Raw genomic sequence first — 20,916 nt, 5'->3', positions numbered from 1 at the left:
AGGGGCTTGTCTTTGTCAAGATGGAGCGTGTGTGTGTGTGTGGACAGGACAAGCGGAAGGCTGTCATTTATAATTTTTTTACCAGAAATTGATCATATTTACTTGAATCTTGGAAGAATAAAGGATCAAGCTAGCAAAATATGGCAAGGCTTTGTAAATGCATAGAACTTTCCCATTAAAGTCTGAAATATTTATGGATTAATCATCACAACACTTGCTTTAAGAATTGACTGATGGTGTTCAGTTCTTTCTAGAAGGCAAACTGCCATGGGGCCCAGTGAGTCACAGTACTTAACACTATGGTTATAGTGAAAGAACAGTGGGATGTGAATGATGCATGGAAAGTTTATCAACCTCTGTATGAAGTATCGCTGTGTGGACCTCAAAAACTTACATTATTTTCCTTCAAGAGAAATTGTCTGATAAAATGCATTACAATTATATTTCTGAACTTACGGTGTCTAGGTCATTCTTACATTTTCTTTTAATTTGTTTCCTTCTGTTGCTGTTAATTTTTAGATTTGTCATTCATTTTTTTCTCCAAATTTTCCCCTTCCTAGTTGTTGTTTTTAATGCCTTCTCCCCTTAAAAAAAGATAAAAAATTATTCTACCATCTCATCATTCTTCAGGTATGGCCATTTACAAGGACCTATTTCAAAAGTCTGCTTTCAATCAACTTGCAGCCAAAGATCTATTCCTCATCATTATGTATTGTACTTCTTAAACAGTGCTAAAGGTTATCTTGGGAATAGCAGACCAGGAGAATTAGAAGGCCTGCCAGGCCACAATGAAACTGTGTTCTGATTACTCTCTTGTTAGAATTCCATTAAGTAAAAGGGGTGAAACGTGCAAAGGCAACAAGTTAAATCAAAAGTGCAGATTTTCTTCACACATTACATGCCTTATCCCTGATACTTAAAAGAAGGGCCTGGGCTAAGCCATAGATATTTTTATCCATCCATTTGGATCCTGGGCTGCTTCTCCAACACATAATGACCACTGCTTTCAGGATTCTGAACAGGTGATTAGCAGTGTCAGAGTGGATGGTTCCACTCATTTGATTGGCAGTGCCCATGCACTGGTACATAAAAGGGACAGATTCAGAAGGCTAATCAAAACATGTTGTTGTGTACCTTCACTGAATGAAAGCAATTATATTAGATATGCCGAAGGATGGGTGGTTATTCCTGAGAATGAGTCTAATGGCATTGAGTCATGTATATAACATGAGTAGGACATGATACAAGAGCATCCTGTTTGAAAAAATATATTATTTATTGGAATCGGACTCTTTTGCTATTCTATGAGTGCTCTCTGTGTTGCTGTGGGGATAGCTGAGCAACTCATAAAGAGTGAGATATATATTCTGTGGAAAGCCAACTTGGACATTTGTTTTCAAACAGGTTAAGCTTATATTGCCATTCATTCTTTCAAGTCTTGGGACCATTAAAATATCACATTGAAAAGCAGCCTGAATTTATCAGGGTAGCCAGACCTTTGAGTGTACCTTCCTGTCTTAACCCTGGCATTGTTGCTTGCCCAATAACAGTGAATCTTTTCTCACAATGACTTTCGACTTCCAAATTGAACTTCCAAACATATCTCCCGTGTGACCTTTAGATCAGTGCATTCTTGCTATAACTAACAACCCTAAACTTTGCCATTAACAAGCAAGCAGCTTGTTGAAATGATGTGGGATTTCCCCTACAATACCACACCATCAGAATTCAGAATTCAAAACTGAATTAAAGTTGCTTCTGTGTTCGTTTTGGTGGACAGATTTAGACAACTGGTAGCTTCTGGAATGCCTAATCTGAGGAAGTGGCTATAGCTTGCAAACATGTGGTTAACCCCGCTGTCATCTCAACAAGTGGTGGAAAATGAGATACGTACCCTGGGTTTGCAGCACAATTCTGTGTGTCGGAAGACAGCCCCTCCAGACTCCCAGATAAGTGCATACAGGGTTGGAATCTTAATCACTTGGTTGAGGACTGTGGACTATTATCTCTCCAATAGGGCACGGGAGTTATTTGTGTTTTTAAAATGTCCTTAAACTTTCATAGACCTTTTGCATATTGTGAGAACAAACGCCTTTGCTTCGAAACATTCCTGATGGGATTTGGCTAAGGAATTGAACGAGGTAGATATTTTTTCCATCCCCTTTTGGTGGCTGCAATCTCCTTTTCATCTCTTTCACAGTGTTTCCTAGCCGTTCGCTCCTAATCATGCAGAGCGATGCAGTGCAGCATGTATTCACACAAAAGTCGTCTTGAAGCCCATTAAGAATTCCAGCCACCTTTTGAAAACAGCCAGGTAGTCCTCTGCTTTTTATCCATCTAGCTGTTTTAACATTTATTATTGATGACCTTTCAGCACTTCCTCTCACCTGGTGCTCTCCAAACCCTTGTGCACCGCTGTGTAGGAACAGGTGGATGAATAGGCATGAAGCCCTGGATGTTGATCACCGGCCTGTCAGGGCTTGTTTCTTTTCAAGGCTGCTTGCCAGCACTTACATAGGTTTCTTCTCAGCACCGGTATAGTGGTTTTGAGGCAGTGTTCATTCTCATAAAAGAAAATTGGGTGATTGTGGTCATAAAAAGTTTGAGCTACCCCTTTGCATATTTACTTGTACCATTGAAATTAGGGAAACTTATTTCTGACCAACATATGTAGAGAATTAGGAATTTAATTAGGCAGGGAAGAACACATAGCAGTTTTCTTGAGATTTGAGGGGCAGAGAATCTCTCTTCCTTCCAAAGTGCAACGTGAGAACCTTGTTTCAGCTAATCAAAACCTAGAATAACTTAAAAGTAGACTCATATCCAGACATAGTTGTTTATTCACGCTGGGGTCTGGGCTTACGTGCTGGGAGAAATAGTGACTGAGTTTCAGACAATAGGACCGTTAAAAATTATGGATAATGAATTATTATGAAAAGGCCTTCAGGCCTCAAACTGTGATTGCACAGGGCTCCGTGTTGGATGCAAGCCTACCCATCTTCAGCTGTATTTTTGTGGGGGTGGCGCTGTGGTCTAAACCACAGAGTCTAGAGCTTGCCGATCAGAAGGTTGGCGGTTTGAATCCCCGCGACGGGATGAGCTCCCGTTGTTCGGTCCCTGCTCCTGCCAACTTAGCAGTTCGAAAGCACGCCCCAAAGTGCAAGTAGATAAATAGGTACCGCTCTGGCGGGAAGGTAAACGGCGTTTCTGTGCGATGCTCTGGTTCGCCAGAAGCAGCTTAATCATGCTGGCCACATGACCTGGAAGCTGTACGCTGGCTCCCCCGGCCAGTAAAGCAAGATGAGCAGTGCAACCCCAGAGTCGTCCGCGACTGGACCTAATGGTCAGGGGTCCCTTTATCTTTACCTTTTATCCTTACAGATGTTCATGAATAGAGATCAGGGGATGGGGCTAGTCAGCGCAAATGATGTCAGGGGTTTGCTAACCAGCACAATCCCATCCCCTTCTTTGTGTTGGTCTACGCAAGAGTTATAATGCCTGGAAAGGGCTATTATGAACTGTGATTGCATCATAGAGCTAGGCTTAGCTATATTTGTGACAGTCATCTTGGAAAATTGATGCCTTTTCTGTCGCAGTTGAAAATCACATTTATTTCCCCCCCTTTTTGGTCTAAGGGAAACTATGCTGAATGTTTAGTTACTGCTAAAGTCAGTGTTTGAACACCATAGCAGCAACCCGTAATCTAAAGGAGAAGGTGATTTTAATCACAAATGTAAGGCTTGCCAGATAATGATGCTGCACTAAGGTCTACTGTCAGACCTGAACACTAATAAGGTTTGACAACAGAGTGGGACATGTTAAGATTGCTGATGTGCAGCTCCCTATCTCTAAAGACTTAAAACCTTCTGTCTCAAGGTCATAAACATCTTTTCTTTCTTTTTTTGAAATTTGAAAAACGAAAATGATTCCATTCATTCTCAAAAAATAGCATTTATACTTCAGTGCTGTAAAATACTTGAATGTTAATTGGAAGGTGTAATCCAAGAAATATGAGTAATTTCTGGTGTGGTATATACATTACAGCTGTCTCATGGAAAATTGTTCCACATGAGTCAGGTTGCAGATGGCAAATCCCGCATATTTATCCGTATCAGCATAAAAGCTGGGTTTTCTGGTTATCATTGCTCAAGGATCCAGGAGTGAAAACACTGAACATATGGGGTGCAATTCAACATAGTGCTAAGTGGGGTATGCATGGGGGGAACAAGGTCCACTCACACAAAGGGACTACCCCCTCCCCCCCCCCCCCCGTTCTGGGAGCAGATTTAGAGGGCACACGTGTAACAATGTAGTTCAATCCAACCCTAAGGTTGTAATTTGACTAACAATTAATTTGTAGGCCCCATAATAAATACAGTTTTACTAACTGGACAGTCCTATGGCCACTAGTCATTTTTCAAGCTGAGTCTCTCCCCCGCCCCCACTGTTCTGTTAAAGGTTTGCTTGCTTGCTTATCTATCCCTGCACAGAGTCTTGTGAGCCCATTTGGTGAGAGAGTGGTGAGATCTTGTGTCTCCTTGCCAACCTCTTTTGGATGAACCTCACCTTAGCTCCAAGTCTCAAGCAATAATGTCGAAATGTTTTTGGGTGCACTAAGAGTTCTGTCCGCTATAAGTAGCAAATGCATATCCAGGAAATTTGGAGGGAAATACCAAATCAGAATCTTTGAAGAGTACGAGATTAAATATATTGGTAGTTATTGTGGGGAGGTTCAGCCGTAGTCCCTGTAAACCCTGCCGTAGTTTGCTCACAGTGAAAGGTGATTTTTTGTTGTTGATTCTTAGGCTCATATGTCACCCCTGGACTCCAACAAGAAACTATTGTAGTACTGTAATGAAATATAAGTGCAAGGTTTTTCCCTTGGTGTAATTCTGCTGCAGACTTGTGTATTCTCAGGGCAGACCTAGCTGTGAATGTGTGTAACAAATTGCCACTTTTGCTCAGGGAAAAGCAGCTCCTGTGTTAGCTAGGGATGATGAGAGTTGTAGTCCCAAAACAGCTGGAGGGCCAAGTTTGGCCATCACTGTTCTAAGGGGGTCTGGATGCAAAGGATATGCACTTTCTGAAAGACAGAGGAGGAAACAGCTCTAGGAAATTGCAGAGTGAACACACACAGAGAGATAAACAGGGCCAGCCTGCTCATGAGGCAAGATCTCTCCAGAACTTACTGCAGCTTCTGCCACCACACAACCCAAGGACGGGAGGCAGCGGCGCAGCATCTTCCTGTTTTGTCTCAGGCAGGAAAACTTGACACTCCACACTTGCGCGCGCACACACATACACACACTTCTCCAGTGCAAATCAACCCTCCCCAAAGCTATTTACCCCCACCAGAAATTGCTGTCAGGATTTTGTTACATACATAGTTTTTGTTACATGCATAGTTCCACCCTCAACTTTCAAACAATACCGTATCAGGCTGTGTCAGAGCTTATTCTGCTGCCCGCACAAGGTGGGAATGGATTGTTATTATTATTCTATATAAATAATAATGGCTGCTATGATGATGTCCCGTTGAGGCAGAAGCGGTTTAGTCATGCTGGCCACATGACCTGGAAAGCTGTCTTTCCAGCTCCCTCGGCCTGAAAGCGAGATGAGTGTCGCAACCCCATAGTCGCCTTTGACTGGACTTAACTGTCCAGGGGTCCTTTACCTTTACTTTATGATGATGAGCATTAGATGTTTGACCCTCTTCTTAAAATCAGCTGCTGGATAGTTAGAGTTCTATTTTTAGAAGCTGGGTTGCTGCTGAAAAACTACTGGGAAAATTGTTTCAACTGTATCAGGTAAATGGATTGTATTTTTCATGCAGATGATTTCCTAAAAGGTATAAATATTAGGGTACACATGTGCCCCAAGATTTGCCTTGTATTTGTACTTTTAAAAACAACAACCAATCTGTCATTCTTTGCTCTGTCTTCACTCTGCTCCAATCCACAATTCAGACTTTGACCTGCTCTGCATATAACGAAGCTCCATGTTCTCCATTCACTTTTATGAGAAATCTAAACACAGCTATAACTTCTTTCACTTTTTTCAGAAATGGAACACATTTGCAGACACAGGAACCTCTTCAGCATGAATTATGTCTGTCAAATTGCTGGGGAAAGGGTCTAGTGGATTTTGTGTGGGAAGTAAAGGGGATCAACTTTCCTCCATAATCCATATTAGGCCAACTAAAAAACCTTATTAGTTTCATGTTTTTGAGGAGAGAGCAGGGGTTAGTCTCATGATCTTTCACTTGTCAAAATAGTTAAGAGGTGACTGAGTTGTGTTGGATTGTTGCACATACTTTTTTTAAAAAAAGGGTTGGCTTCACACTAGGGTTGCCATATTTCAAAAAGTGAAAATCTGGACACAAAAGTTGTTCAACTTTTTTTTTTTTGCAGAATCTCAAAAAAATAAAAGAAAAGAAGTTTTTGAGCTTTTTTAAAGAATGCAATTCACCAAAATCTAGACTTTCAACATGCATTGCCATATGTCCAGATTTTTCCAGACATTTCAGCGATTTCTGCCTGGACAGTGATTCTGACTATGTCCAGGAAATTCTGGACATATGGCAGCCCTACTTCACACCATCTAGCTTAGCTTTCTGGTGTGAGGAACAGATGTCCTCCAGTAGGCATTAGAAGTTGAAGATTTCCTGAAGTGTGCCTCTGGAGTGGTGAAGAAGCCCTACCCACCCAGCAGTGTGTGTGTGTGTGTGTGTGTGTGTGTGTGTGCGCGCGTGCGTGCGTGCGTGCGTGTGTGTGAGAGAGAGAGAGAGAGGTTGAGATTTTTTTAAAAGATAAGTTAAATTTCTAACTTAAAATAATCACTACCCAGTTGTATTTATTTTTTTAAAAAAATCACCCATTGCTCAGTGCTATGCAGACAGCATTCAAGACAGCCCCATTTCTTGCAAACCCCATGAACCAAGAGAAACATAAATAGCCATAGGAAAACAGGAAAAATACAGTGTAAAAAAAGTAGAGCACAGGAAGACAGAGCAACATGACTCTTTGTGGGGAGTGTTAATCCTACTCAAGGTGCTTTTTTGACTTGAGAAGGAGGAAAATTAACCTAAACCATCCTGGTTTACCTCATTAATCTGTTCCAGCATAGAGTCGCTTTACATTGCAAATAAATATCATAAAAGTTGTGCCCATAGCTGTATGGTACAATTACTGTTATGAGACTCTATGCTGCCACCTTCCCAACGTGATCCCTTTCTAATGTGGTCACCTTTTTAGCTGAACAGGAAAGTTCAGGATATTCAACACCATCTGCACATGCTAGTAATAGATGTCAGTTATATTGGTGTCCAGGTGCCTGCCCTGTAAGCTGAAAGAACAGATAAGCTGCATTCAGTGGCTAATCTCATATTACAATAAACAGAGACATATATTTTAACATATCAGTGCTGCTTTAGTTCTTCAATAATATACAGTGGTACCTGGGGTTAAGTACTTAATTCGTTCCGGAGGTCCGTTCTTAACCTGAAACTGTTCTTAACCTAAAGTGGTTCTTAACCACTTTAGCTAATGGGGCCTCCTGCTGCTGCCACACTGCCGGAGTACAATTTCTGTTCTCAACCTGAAGCAAAGTTCTTAACCCGAGGTACTATTTCTGGATTAGTGGAGTCTGTAACCTGAAGTGTATGTAACCTGAAGCGTCTATAACCTGAGGTACCAATGTAATGAGCATGTAAAGACTTTGTCGTCCTGGCCAATCCACATACAGTAGTAATTTTGAGGCTGTATCTTTAGCTGTAGGCCTCAGTAGGAGGGTCTACACAGTCTCCCTCAAGCATTGATAAAAGATGTGAAGCCATGTTGGCTAACCTTATGAAGGGCCACCGGATGAACAGCAGTGTGTGGAGGGGGGGACAGAGAGGGCATGACCACCACCTGTGTTGATGGTGCTGAGGCTATTCAACACAACCTGTCACACGTTATTTTGGCAAGGTGATCTGAGTGAACCCTCTAGCATTTACCGTATTTTCCCCTCTATAACACGCAGATTTTTTCTCCTAAAAAGGAAGGGGAAATGTCTGTGCGTGTTATAGAGCGAATGTGTGGTCCCTGGAGCCGGAAAATCAGGAAAAATCAAATCGCAGCGCTACACGGAGAAGCGAAACCTGAAAAGAGGAAGTGGCTGCTTTCCTGCATTCTGCCTCAGGGTCTTACTGCCCACCCTCCTCTGTTTCGTTGCTGTGTTTGCTGAAACGGAACAAAGAGCAGGGAAAGCCCCTCCCCTCCAGGCAAGCTCCGGTGCTGCAGGGGGAGAGGGAGAGAGAGGGGGGAAGGGAGAGAGGGGGGGGAGGGGGAGGGAGAGAGAGAGGGAGGGAGAGAGGGGGAGGGAGGGAGAGAGAGAGGGGGAGGGAGGGAGAGAGGGGGAGGGAGGGAGGGAGGGAGGGGGAGAGAGAGAGAGAGAGAGAGAGAGAGAGAGAGAGAGAGAGAGAGAGAGATAGAGAGATGGCTGGCTTGGGTGGGGGGAAACTTTTGCCTTTCTTTCCTCCAACCCGTTAAATCCCTCTCCTGCATTCTTAGCCAGCTGCTTCTCTGCACACCCCTCTCATGTCCCTTCTTTGTTTTTCCTTCGCTCCCCACTTAAAATGTGGTTACAAAGCATGGATCCACAGGGATCCTCAGGATCTTTGCATTGGGTCACCCCAAATTCACCATCAGATCACATAGCATGTCCATGGCTACAGCCTGCCCCCCCCCAAATCACACACCCACTGTTGCCTGGGGCTGCAATGGTGCAAAAACGTGGTTAAAAAGCATGGATCCACATGGATCCTCAGGATCTTTGCATTGGGTCACCCCAAATTCACCATCAGATCACATAGCATGTCCATGGCTACAGCCTGCACCAAAAAAAGTCACGCACCCACTGTTGCCTGAGGCTGCAATGGTGCAAAAACGTGGTTACAAAGCATGGATCCACAGGGATCCTCAGGATCTTTGCATTGGGTCACCCCAAATTCACCATCACATCACATAGCATGTCCATGGCTACAGCCTGCACCAAAAAAATCACGCACCCACTGTTGCCTGGGGCTGCAATGGTGCAAAAACGTGGTTACAAAGCATGGATCCACAGGGATCCTCAGGATCTTTGCATTGGGTCACCCCAAATTCACCATCAGATCACATAGCATGTCCATGGCTACAGCCTGCACCAAAAAAATCATGCACCCACTGTTGCCTGGGGCTGCAATGGTGCAAAAACTTGGTTACAAAGCATGGATCCACAGGAATTCTCATGATTTTGGCATTGGGTCACCCCAAATTCACCATCAGATCACATGTCTGTGGCCACAGCATGAAGCCCAAAAATGATACATCCACTGTTTCATTCAGAATGTTTTTTCCCTTGTTTTCCTCCTCTAAAAACGATGTGCGTGTTATGGTCAGGTGCGTGTTATAGAGCGAAAAATACGGTAGTTTTCTTTAGTTGTTTTCAAAGCACTAACCCTGGGTCTGAAATACATAAAGTCCCAAAGCGCTTGGATCCAGATTTTCATTCATATTATCCCTTTGCTGTTGGGAGATTATTCACATATTTTTCCCCCTATGAAAATGTTCTCTTTACACATCTGAGCAAATTGTAGCTATGGAGTCAGGATGTGGAGAATACAGAATGAAGTGAGGCAATTAAAGTACATTAAGCTTCTCAGTAGTAAAATAACAAAAGACGACTGTATCGCTTAAGTGGTGTGTATGGAGGCTGATGTCTCTCTCCTCTTGGTAGCAATGCCATATGCTTCAAAGGATGGCACAGGGCATTACATTATGAAACAATTTGACCTCAGAGAAAGTATCTAGCTTCTTTATTCAAAGGTTGGCGTCTTATGTAACTGAATTATAGTTACTGTGTTGTGTACAACCACATGAATCTGGGTCTCCAGTCTCTGAATCCTTCTACTACCAAACACACAAAAGTATTCCTCTCAATTATTCTTTTATTCCTGCATAAATGCTTGTCGATATTCTCCAGTGGCCAACTTGTCTGTTACACAAAATATTCTGAATCAGAGCTGTCTGACTAAATTTGTTGTATTTTTTTCCTTTTGTGTTTTTCCTATTAAAAAATAAGCTGCTTGCATAGTGTTGTACACATTTGCATGTAACATGGAGTTTGGCCCTGGAAGAGCAACATTAACAATCCTTAAAATCAACTTCCTGAAGCCTAAGAAAGTGTTCAAGTACAAGGGTCATTTAGTCCAGCCTGGCCCATATGGGAATTGAACCTGTGACTTTGGCATTATTAGCACCAGACTCTAACCAGCTGAGCCAGTTTCTACAGTGGCAAATCTGCTGTACTCTCATAGGTCCTCTGGAAACTTTAAAACAGGGATGGGACCTGACACCCGCCAGTTGTTGTCTGAAATAAAATTAAAATGATAAGTAAAAAAAAAATAAAAAAAAAATGCATCTCCTTCCCAGACCACTGGGGCTGATGGGAGCTGGAGGGCATCAAGCTCCCCACCCACAATTTCAGAAACTGATTGTGCAGGATCCTATCCTTGGGTGACTCTCTGGGTTGGTTTAGGCTGAGGAGGACCCTGCCCTCAGAGGCCAGAAGGCAGTCTCCTTGGTCCTTCTGAAAGAGGCAGGGCTGCCCCTCCATCCCCAGCCGACCTCCCGCCTCATGTCTGTGATGCAGACGCAGTCAGTGCTCCTGTGATTCAAAGAGAGGCTGGGAGAGAGTAAAGACCTTTAAATCTTGTAAATTGACAGAGGAAGAATGGTGGGTAAAGAAATTCCCCCATCCCAGTTTGGCACACAGGGAGATGTTTCAGAGAGAGATCCAGACTGCAGCTACTCCCACTCCGTCTCTCATTGGCAACAGCTCCAGAAGCAATAGGGGGGCTGAGGTTAGCTAGTTGTGGAGCCTCGTGCAATTCTGGTCATGTGAACAGTTTGAATATGGCTAGTATGTGAAGGGAATGCGTGAACAAAAAACTTTCATATACATTAACTGTGCCTCCATATGGCATTAAATTTACAGATTGGCTTAGAAGTATCTCAAGCCCCCAAAGTTTTGAGACAATGCATTGCTATTCTTTCACTTATTTAAGGTGCTCGTATACCACCTGCCATATAAACAGATGCCAAGGGTTTCACAGCAAGAAATGGCAGAAAAATACAATTGCAGTATTGTATTTGCAAGTGTAAATTGCCAACAACAAGAACTTAACAACCCGTGATTGAAACAAAAGCATTTTTCAAATTCACCACAAACAATTCAGGCACCCTGAATCAACAGACTTGAAAATATCGCTTCCTTCTTCTTTCTTAGTATACATAAAAAGTCAGTGTGATGCTGCCGCCTTGGCCCCATTGGACTTCTTTTGGCCCTCTTAGGAAGAAATAAGCTCAAGGAACTGGCCTGAAGAGTTGCCATTGTGACTGTTTGGTTGAAGTTTTGGCTGGTGGGTAAAGAAGTTGCCTCTCAGCTCTTCATTCAAGCTGCAGCTCCTGCTGCTATGGCAACATCCTTGCGTAAAGGGCCGAGAGGCAGGAATAGGGCAGAAGAGAACTCTGTTCACCTTTTGGCCTGTCAGCCAAGCCACCCACCTGTGCCCTGGTCACACCTGTCTCCCCCTCAGCTCCATTCAGTTTAAATATTTCAGCTTCACTTTCCACCTTGTGAACGTAAGCCCTTCAGAAAACCTGAGAGGAAACGGGCACCGCCTTTGCTTATTGAACCCTCAGCTTCACTTTGTGTTGGTAAACAGACTCTCTCTATGCCTTTGGGCCAAAGCTTCACTCCTTTTACATCTGCCTTTTGCCAATTTTCAGACTTAATTTTGGCCATGGTAGATTGCAGTGCATAGCATTAAATGATGCATGAAATGACCTGTCACACTGCATTATGTGGTGCAGAAAAGCACACAAAAAGGGGAGGGGGAGAAAATAGTGTGAGGGGGGAGAGAAGAGAGTATTAATGGTGCACTTGCTATTCACTGGAAAAATCTATTCGTGCGGAGTGGCTTTGTTAATCTGTATGAATTTAGCAACAGCAACATAAAAGGAAGGAATGATTGGTACAGGTTTCCTCCACTAACTCGTTGCTGTAACTGGTAGCTATGATACTGTGCTTTTTTTCACCATGTGTCATTTGTTACAAATGCAGCCCTGCCAAACTTAGAGCTTCATGCTGGGGAAGTGATGGGAGCTAATACAAAACCTAATTGGAGTTTTCTTGTAACGAGGGTAACGCTGTAATTTATTAGATTTCTAACCTGCCCTTCCCCCAATATAAAACTAAAATCTGTATAAATAAAGCCCACTCGTTATAAAAAACACTATCTCGAGTTTAATGTAATAATAACAGTACTTCAGATTTCACCAGTCTCCATCTCCCAAGAAATGGGCAGAACTTGTTCGTAAAAATTGCCCACTTTTGTAGGAAGGGAAACATGTAACTCAAGGGTGGGGAACTTGTGGCACTCTAGATGTTCAGAGAATCATAGAGTTGAGGAGGACCACAAGGGTCATCCCCCTGCAATTCAGGATTCTTGCCAATGTGGGGCTCGAACCCATGACCTCATAAGTCTCATGCCCTTCCAACTGAGCTATCCCAGCTACTGGATTACAATTGGCCATGCTGGCTGGGGCTGAGGGAAATTGCAGTCCAAGAACCTGAGAAGGGCCACCAACTGCCCACCCCTGCACTAAGTGGCCCAGGTTTGGTTTTCAATACAGTGCTGAAAGTAGGTAAGAGATTTCAGAGGCTCAGGTGGTCTCAGTGGCTGGGACTGTCTTTTTCCAGTTATGACTGGTTCGCCAGCTGCAGCCACTTTTGGACAGAAGTGACTTGGCCACTGTGGTGTAGTGGTTAAGAGCGGTGGACTCATAATCTGGGGAACCGGGTTCGCATCTCTGCTCCTTCACATGCAGTTGCTGGGTGACCTTGACACTTCTCTGAAGTCTCTCAGCCCCACTCACATCACAGAGTGTTTGTTGTGGGGGAGGAGGGGAAAGGAGACTGTTAGCCGCTTTGAGACTCCTGAAGGGGAGTGAAAGGCGGGATATCAAATCCAAACTACTCCTCCTCCTCCTCCTCCTCCTCCTCCTCCTCCTCCTCCTCCTCCTCCTCCTCTTCTTCTTCTTCTTCTTCTTCTTCTTCTTCTTCTTCTCCATGCACCTGTAAATTCCAGATCGGATCATTGTAATGCACTTGATGTGGGACTACCCTTGAAACTTCTATTGGTTCAAAATGCAGCCACCAGATTCCTGGCCGAGGTTCCATTTGGATCGCATATAACCCCTCTTTTTAAAAAGCTGCATTGGTTGCCGGTTTGTTTTGGGGCTTAGTTCAAGTTGCTCATGTTAGTGTTTAGAGCCCTCAACAACTAAGACCCCCCCCCCCAAAAAAAAACAATATTTGAAAGACCATCTCCTTCCCTACAGGCCTTCTTCAATCTGCAAATTTCATACAATTCTGATGAAAGGAAAAAGGCTACAGCTTTTTTTTCTTTTTAAAATTTCCCTATATCAAATTTGGACCCTGAGCTGAGTTGGACAGACTTCAAAGCTTTTTGGATTTTATTGGGCTGTTTTCCAAAGTGCTGAATTGGCACCCGAACTGAATCTTGTAGTTGGTGTGCACCCCAGTACATTATATCCATATGTTACCCATCAGCTCCCATATAGATACAAACCCCCATGTAGGAATTACGTCATGTCGTTATGTTATGTCGTTGATTTCAGTCTGTTTCAGTCCAGGCATGTTGATTTAGGATTACAGATTGGACTGGGAGGCTGCCATTCATAACCCACTCACTCTACAGCGACTCATTAATGCCTTGGCTGCTGTTGCAAAAGGGCATCCCTTGAATATTATACAGTATCTTCATATCCTTTGTGGGCGAATGAAAAGAAATGTGGATAAATAGTCGAGGGCAGGTGGTTTGTGCACTTCCCACAGCTCTGCCCCCATTTCTATTGCATGCTATTGTTTCAGTCATTGTTACATGAACTGTCAAAACACAAAGACCTGCCTATCTTTATGTTATGTTAAGATATTGAAGTATTACATCAGAAAGCTGCGCCTGTTTCCAAGGCAACAAGTGCAAATAAATGTTGCTTTTACAGAGAAGCTGTGGATTTCCCTTCAGCCCATGAAGAGTTTAGCAAAGCAAAACTATCACTCTCTCACACACACCTTTTGCAGTTTGCAAAACCCAGTGGTGTTTCCCCTTTGGGTACTCATCTGTGTAGCTTCATCATTTACATTTAAAATCTTCCCTGTGTCTTATCCTGCATTTGAACGGGAGAAGACATTTCTAGGTCACTGTTAAAATATAATTACTACTGGTCAAAAAAGAAAAGAACCTTAATTTAGTTGTTAAAATAAGTCCAGAAGGGTAGCCATTTCAGTCAGTTGTAGCAAAAGCAACACAAAAAATGTCTTGTGGTACCATAAAGCCCACTGCATTTAGTGCAGTGTAAACTTTTATGGACTTAGAATTCACTTCATCAGATATCTTATATGTTACACCATATATACCTGCCAACGCAGGATAATGTTCCATGCAACTGATGAGGTCAGATCTCATCTAGAAAATCTGTAATAAATGTCTTGGTCTTTAAGGCACCACAAGACTTTTTGCTTCTTAAAATGAAAATGCTGTTAGCTTGTGAGAAAAAAATTGCAGGGGTGTTATCACCTGCCATGATGACCTTTATAATCTCAGAAGAGAGCTCAGTGGCATCAAACATAGAATACAGAGAGAGCCACCCATCTATGGATGGGTTTGCCTTTGCTACCCCTGTCTTTCTCACAAGCATACACACACATGTGCACACACATGTTCTCACAAGTGTAACACTCTGTCCGAACCTATTCAGAGCCTAAATCTAGAAGCAATGATTATTTATTAACAGATTCCAGTTCCAGAGTACAGCATCCTCCTAGATGCCCCCAGTACAAGCACATATCGTGAGAAAGAACTGCTTTGATCCATCAGACGCCTCTGTCTATACCAGCCTGCCTTCATGCTTTTCGTGAAGCATGAGCACAATCTGAATCCCACTGGACAAAAGTCTTATTCAATAAAGCTTCAAGAATAAGGGAAAGCATGAAGACCAGAACTCCCACAGGTGAAGCTATGTTAGTCTGTGCTTGCAAAAACAACAACAAAAACTTTTAGTACCTAAAAAGCTAACTATTTTTAAAATGTTGTAAAGTCTTAATCGATGAGAGTCTCCACTTCATCAGATGCATGAAGGGTTATCCTCAGTTGGCAGGTATGCAAACATATGGGAAGGGAATGTAAAATATGGGTTTAAATAGTAATGAAATACAAATATTCAGAGGGAATTCATTTGGAGCATATGCAAAATAAAGGAAAAAAAAAGCAGTGACCATTTACTGATCATACAGCAATAATTGGTGACAATGTGTCTTGTCCACATTGCTAAATGAATTAAAACCTGTTGTGTTGAATTCATTCTCAGGTCACATCCAGGCTTGCAACACAACCACATACCTGCCAAGACCTGCAGCAAGGGAACGAGCCCCATAGCAATCTTATTGCTGCTGGTCCTCAAGCTCAGCCAAGGCATTCTAATTTTATTGTGCATGATAAATATTATTGTTGGCATCCATCTGTTTTGGGAGACAATGGAAGAGTGTGTCTTTGTGGGTAAAGTAAAACCGTTGGAGAATTACAGTGCCTCTAATGGCTGTAGAGACCAATAGGGGAGAGATATGTTTTGTTGCAGTTGGGGCAGATGAAGGTGTCCGGTTGTTCTGCTACTGATGTAGCATGGCATTTCTTGTCTCTGTGTTCCTCCCAGGGGTCATTCCTCTGGTCACTGCTATGGATATGCAACCCGACTGTCACCAGGTACTGCGGTCATCTGCAAGGGATTCCCACACAGCAGGCTTGCTGCTGCCAGCTTTCATGTCTCATTTGCAGACAGCTTTGTAATGCAGAGTTGCTCTGCCAACAGGCCCAGTGCCTGAAGCTAGCTCCCTGTCCTTGGGGATCCTGCTGTCTTTCAATCTGTGGACATGACCAAACCTCCGTAGATGTTGCTGAGACAGGAGTGTGAACATGTTAGGAATGTGGGCTTGGAAGAGCACATCTTTGAGACTCTGTCCTCCCATGTGATGCCCAAAATCTTCCTGATGCAATGCATGTGTGTGGAGGTAATGCTCTGCTTGTGCTGAGGCACACCTCGCACCTGGCATGCAACAGTTTGCCAAGGAGCCTTGTGCCCACGCTCCCTGAACTTCTGCCTTTTGGCTAGAAAACAGGGTTTCCCCCCTGACCGTTTGTCCTCTCACAGATTTGGTTACTAGACATAATGCTTGGCTGGAGCATGACCGGGGACGCAGATGTAATCAAGTATCGGGGAACATTTTAGGGAAACACCTGCTGACACGTGTATTTTGATAATGCTGGAAATGTGCTTAGATGGAAATACGTCATGTTCAGAGTGGTTTCACTACTGTTTCCAATTGTTGAATTCTGCTAATAAAAGGAGCCTCTGCGGAACTAGCCGGCAGCCTGCTTGGAGCATGCTTGCCAGCTTGCTCCTGCACAGCTCACCTGCGTCCAGCCTCCTGTCGTCCTCGTTATTCCTACAATGTGGAAGGTGTTGAGGCATTGCTCCTGGCAGTTGTAAGGTGCCTATGACTCACTTCCAGAAAGCAGTGTGTTCAACCTGCAGGCCTGGCAGATCTTCATCTTGGCATTGGTCATTAGCAGCACATTCTTCCATACCCTTTTGGAGAGGTGAGCCATTGCCATAACTGCCTTGCCAATACACTTTCCCAGCGCAGCGTTGATGGAGAAGTTGCTGGCTACGGTGGAATCCAGGTAGACAGAACCACCTACCACTTCAAGTGTGTTGCCACCAATGCTGATGCGTGGAGTGCTGCTGACATCCCAGCTCAGGGTGTTGGTCTTCATCAGGCTGGTGATAAGGCCAAACTCCCTGTAGGCTTGGGCAAAACACCTGATGATTCTCTGTAGAGCTTCCTCGGAGTGTGCTGTCAAGGTTGTGCCATCTGTAGACAACACCTCTTGGATAAGGACACACTGCACATTTTTCTTGGTGTGGAGATATGCCAGGTTGACCGGACCCCAGTGATAAATATGTGCAGTAATTTTAAAACATGACCATCTGCTTGTAAGGTCAGGGTGCACATGGAACGCAGCATGAGATTAACATCTGTGTCAAGTGCAAGAGCACAAAAGAAATGAGTGTAGGGAGGAGCCCAAGAGAACACCTCTACCATCTAGTGATGGCAGTTGTATAAACTCAAATATTCTTAGACAGAGTCTTCTACCTTTGCTTCCATTTGAAGTGTTTTTTCTAGTTTGATTAAAGTCTTTCTAAAAGTCAGTTGAGGATAAAGTGTGTGTATGCATGCATATTCTCCTCTGGTGGCATGTCTGAGGCCATTTACAAGCATTAGTGAATTAAGTTCTACCTTACTTCCTACCTAGTGAATTATTCATCTGTTATACAGATGGTAAAGACACCTTTGGATAAACCAATCTTTATTGTAAGTCAAGAAGCACTGGGGATAGATCTCATACCTTCTAAAAGTTCATTCAGCATCATTTCATTGGTAGCAAACACTTTTCCATGATAGCTTTCACATTGTCACATTTGTCAGCACCTCTGGTTTTCTTACCTTCACACCTTGAGCCATCGCAGGTAGATCTTTGGCACCACCGAACCTCAGAGCAAACATAACAGTTTTCAATTGAGACAGTTCCTACATTTAAAGGCTGAGTCAAACGTTAAGTAATATCGTGATACAAATGCTATATATCTCTACATCTCTATCTATCTATCATCTGTCTGTTTTCTGCCCTTCCTCCTGAAGGAGCTCAGGGCAGCAAACACATCCACAATAATAATGAAAAGCATTCTAAAACAGTTAACACCTTTCAAAACAGGTTCAAGTTAAAAACATTCTAAAAATAGTTATAGTTAAAAGCCTACTTTGTACATATATGCAACTTCCACAGTAACAGTAAAAGTTCATTGCATGCTAAAAAGCACCACAGATATCACTAGCAATAATTCTCATGTATGTGATTATGTGTAAATACAAAAAGACAGCAGTGGGCTAATCAGTTATGTAACTTTATAAGATGCAAGCTGAAGTTGCTGACAGTAATAAGGCTGGCGTATGATGTACTGTGTAGCTTTGAAATAATGAGTCATCATCACCCACATGTCTCCAGAGACATTATTTGGAGCAGAGCAATGACACTGGTTTCAATTATAAGCTTACTAGAAGGCAGTGGTAAAATGTAATTATGGGGCGCTGAAGTCATTAGACTGAAGACTGTGGATGGAAACTCCCAGGAAAGCAGAGAATTAGGTTTTTCCAATTAGAAACTTTAGTGATTTAGGAATTTCCACTCCCCCTTCTTTCAGTAGTCCAGAGCATTTTGTTGGGATACATCTGTCTCGAGAGACAATGGAGTACTCATCTGGGATTGAAGTCAAACTGCTGCATTTGCAGCCCCAAATTGACCTCCCCAAGGCACAAGCTTGGGTAGTGTATATGGGAGGTCCTGAGCTGCCCAGACAACAAGAACCCTTTCTCGGCCTCGCTGATGTGGCCCAGTTCTATGGATGGACTTCATCAGCAGCATACATATGATCCCCTCCTTCACATTTTTTCAGGACACGCTGACACTATTTTTCTGTTCTGGTTTGTATTTAGATAACATTTTTGTGTTATGAAACATGTGTCTGCTTCTATAAATTTAATGTCAGTATTTTTAATGTTCATGTTTTAGGCTTTTTTATTTTAAGCCACCTGATGGTGATGGTGATGATAATGATGATAAAAATAACAATGCACTTCTTTGTAATTCACAATCCTGCATTTGGTTCATCAGAACTTGATTTGGTAAAATACTTCCTTATTTCTGGCATGCATCATATTTGTTTTCAGCTATCTTGATTTACTTGCTTTTATGTTATCAAGATAATGCCATTTCTAAAGACTGGTCATTCGTTCTTCTTTTTCTCCATCCTTTTGGCAACCAAATTAAGGTTCAGCCGGTGCTATTCCTTCAGCTCTTCTCTTCTCTGCCTGCTCCTTTTGAGCACGGTTCCTTGTAACACCTGAGATGTTGGTGAAGTGTTCCTAGAACTGTTAAATATGTTGCTGCAGTCTAAATCTCTATAGTCAGTCACGTGGTTTGCAAGAATAATATTCATTGTCTCTTCCTTTCCAGATTGAAGATGTCATTACAAGAATGCAAGATGACAAAACAGGTGGTGTGCCCATCCGAACAGTCAAGAGCTTTCTGTCAAAAATCCCCAGTGTTGTCACAGGTATGTATGCTGTTTGAATAGTAACACGTTGCCATTCAGTTTGTTTCAAATCATAATAGTAGGAAGAAATAGGAAGTCAGAGCACTGGACCATCTTAACTCAGTACTATGCACAATAAGGGTGGTTGAATTGTAGCCCTAGCCATGTGGTTCGACTACAATTCCCATCATCCCTGACTATTGGCCATGCCAGGAGTTGGAGTGCATCAACATCTGGAAGGACAGAGCTTAACTACACTGACTAGCAGTGGCTCTCTAGGGTTGCAGACAGGAGTCTTCTTCAACCTGGAGATGCCAAGGATTGGTGTGTAAATTGAAGCTCCCTCATGGCAACCCAGGTGCTGGATTTTGCTATCCAGCCATGCAGGCAACCTAAGAGACACATGCGTTCTTCTCAGTACCACTATGATAATGAAGATTTTAAGTTCTCCTGGGACTTTCAAGCTCATCTGCAATCCCCAAATACTAAGTGCATAATGTAGGCCAGGGTCAACCAAAGTGAACATCAGTCCCAGGCAGCATGGCCAATGGCCAAGGATTATTGGAGGATTATATGTTCAACAACATCTGGAGGGCCCTTGTTGACTATCATTGATGTAGCTATGCATACAGAGTATGAGGGCATGAAATTCATGTTGACAAACTTTGTATCTGACTGTCCTTTGGTTAAAAAAAGCAAGCGATTCATCTCTTTTGAGAATGTATCCCATCAGCTCAAGTGAGAAAGACACAAGCCAAGATGACTTAATGTATATTTAGCTAAGAAAAGGGATTGCTTATCTTCTTGTTTAATATTCATGGGCTTTATTTAAGCATTGGAGCTAGCCATCACTGTTCCTTAGGAGGACAAGGAAGGAAAAAGAAGACAATCATTTCTAAGCTGATTATACTTATCCTTATGCAGGATCAGACTTCCTGAAAACGAGTCTTTTGCATTCCTAGGAACAGCTGCAGTAAGGATTTTCTTGGCATTAAAAATGCCATCACAACCTGTTTGTTCTATAGGGTCAAGATAATTCCCGACAGCACAGTTGATATGCTGCACTGCATTTTGTACCAGCGAAACTGTGATTCTTCCCCATATATTGTTGGGTGGGAATTTTAGACTTTGGGCTTAAGGGTCTTAAAAGGGCTTTTCTCCAACTTTAGACGTGTAATGTGTACTACTAGTCCACTTACTTCGAAATTTGATAAGCCAGCCCTTGTGCATTTGGGGGACCCTCCTCCTCATTCTACTGAGACATTTACCTCAAAGTCCTATCTGAGTAAGTCACTGTTGAGCCCATAGGTTGACACTGTGGTTGCTGTGTGGAAAGCGGTGTCACTTGCACCTATTGTCTACATTATGAGGTGACCAACAAACATAAATAATAAACACTATGTGAGTTAGGCTGCTGTCAAAGACTTAAAAGCAGGACTTCTAAAAAAAATTGGTAGCCTTACTTGACGTTCCTCATTTGTAAATCCCATCATCTCTGACCATGGGCAATGGTGGCTGGGTCTGATGAGAACTGCAGTCCAACACCACCTGGAAGGTCACAGATTGACCACCTTTTTTAAAAAAAAAATAATAATTTTTA

General features: G+C 42.9%; 1 protein-coding gene across 5 annotated transcripts in view; it reads left to right on the top strand.

Annotated features, from left to right (window-relative positions):
- Window positions 1-20,916, top strand: part of RGS6 (regulator of G protein signaling 6) — a 218,374-nt gene that overhangs the window by 107,292 nt on the left and 90,166 nt on the right. For all 5 annotated transcript variants that reach the window (XR_014161494.1, XR_014161495.1, XM_081881775.1 and 2 more), the window contains exon 3: window positions 19,238-19,337. Coding sequence is in view for 3 of the 5 variants with exons in the window: in XM_081881775.1 (XP_081737901.1) it covers window positions 19,238-19,337 (100 nt within the window). In the remaining 2 variants the exon portion in view is untranslated. The remainder of the gene's footprint in view (window positions 1-19,237; window positions 19,338-20,916) is intronic.

The sequence above is a fragment of the Podarcis erhardii genome (assembly GCF_964252035.2).
Source record: "Podarcis erhardii genome assembly, chromosome: 1".
Classification (NCBI taxonomy): Eukaryota; Metazoa; Chordata; class Lepidosauria; order Squamata; family Lacertidae; genus Podarcis; species Podarcis erhardii.
Note: the sequence above shows the minus strand (reverse complement) of the source record. Positions and strands in the feature narration are given on the sequence as shown.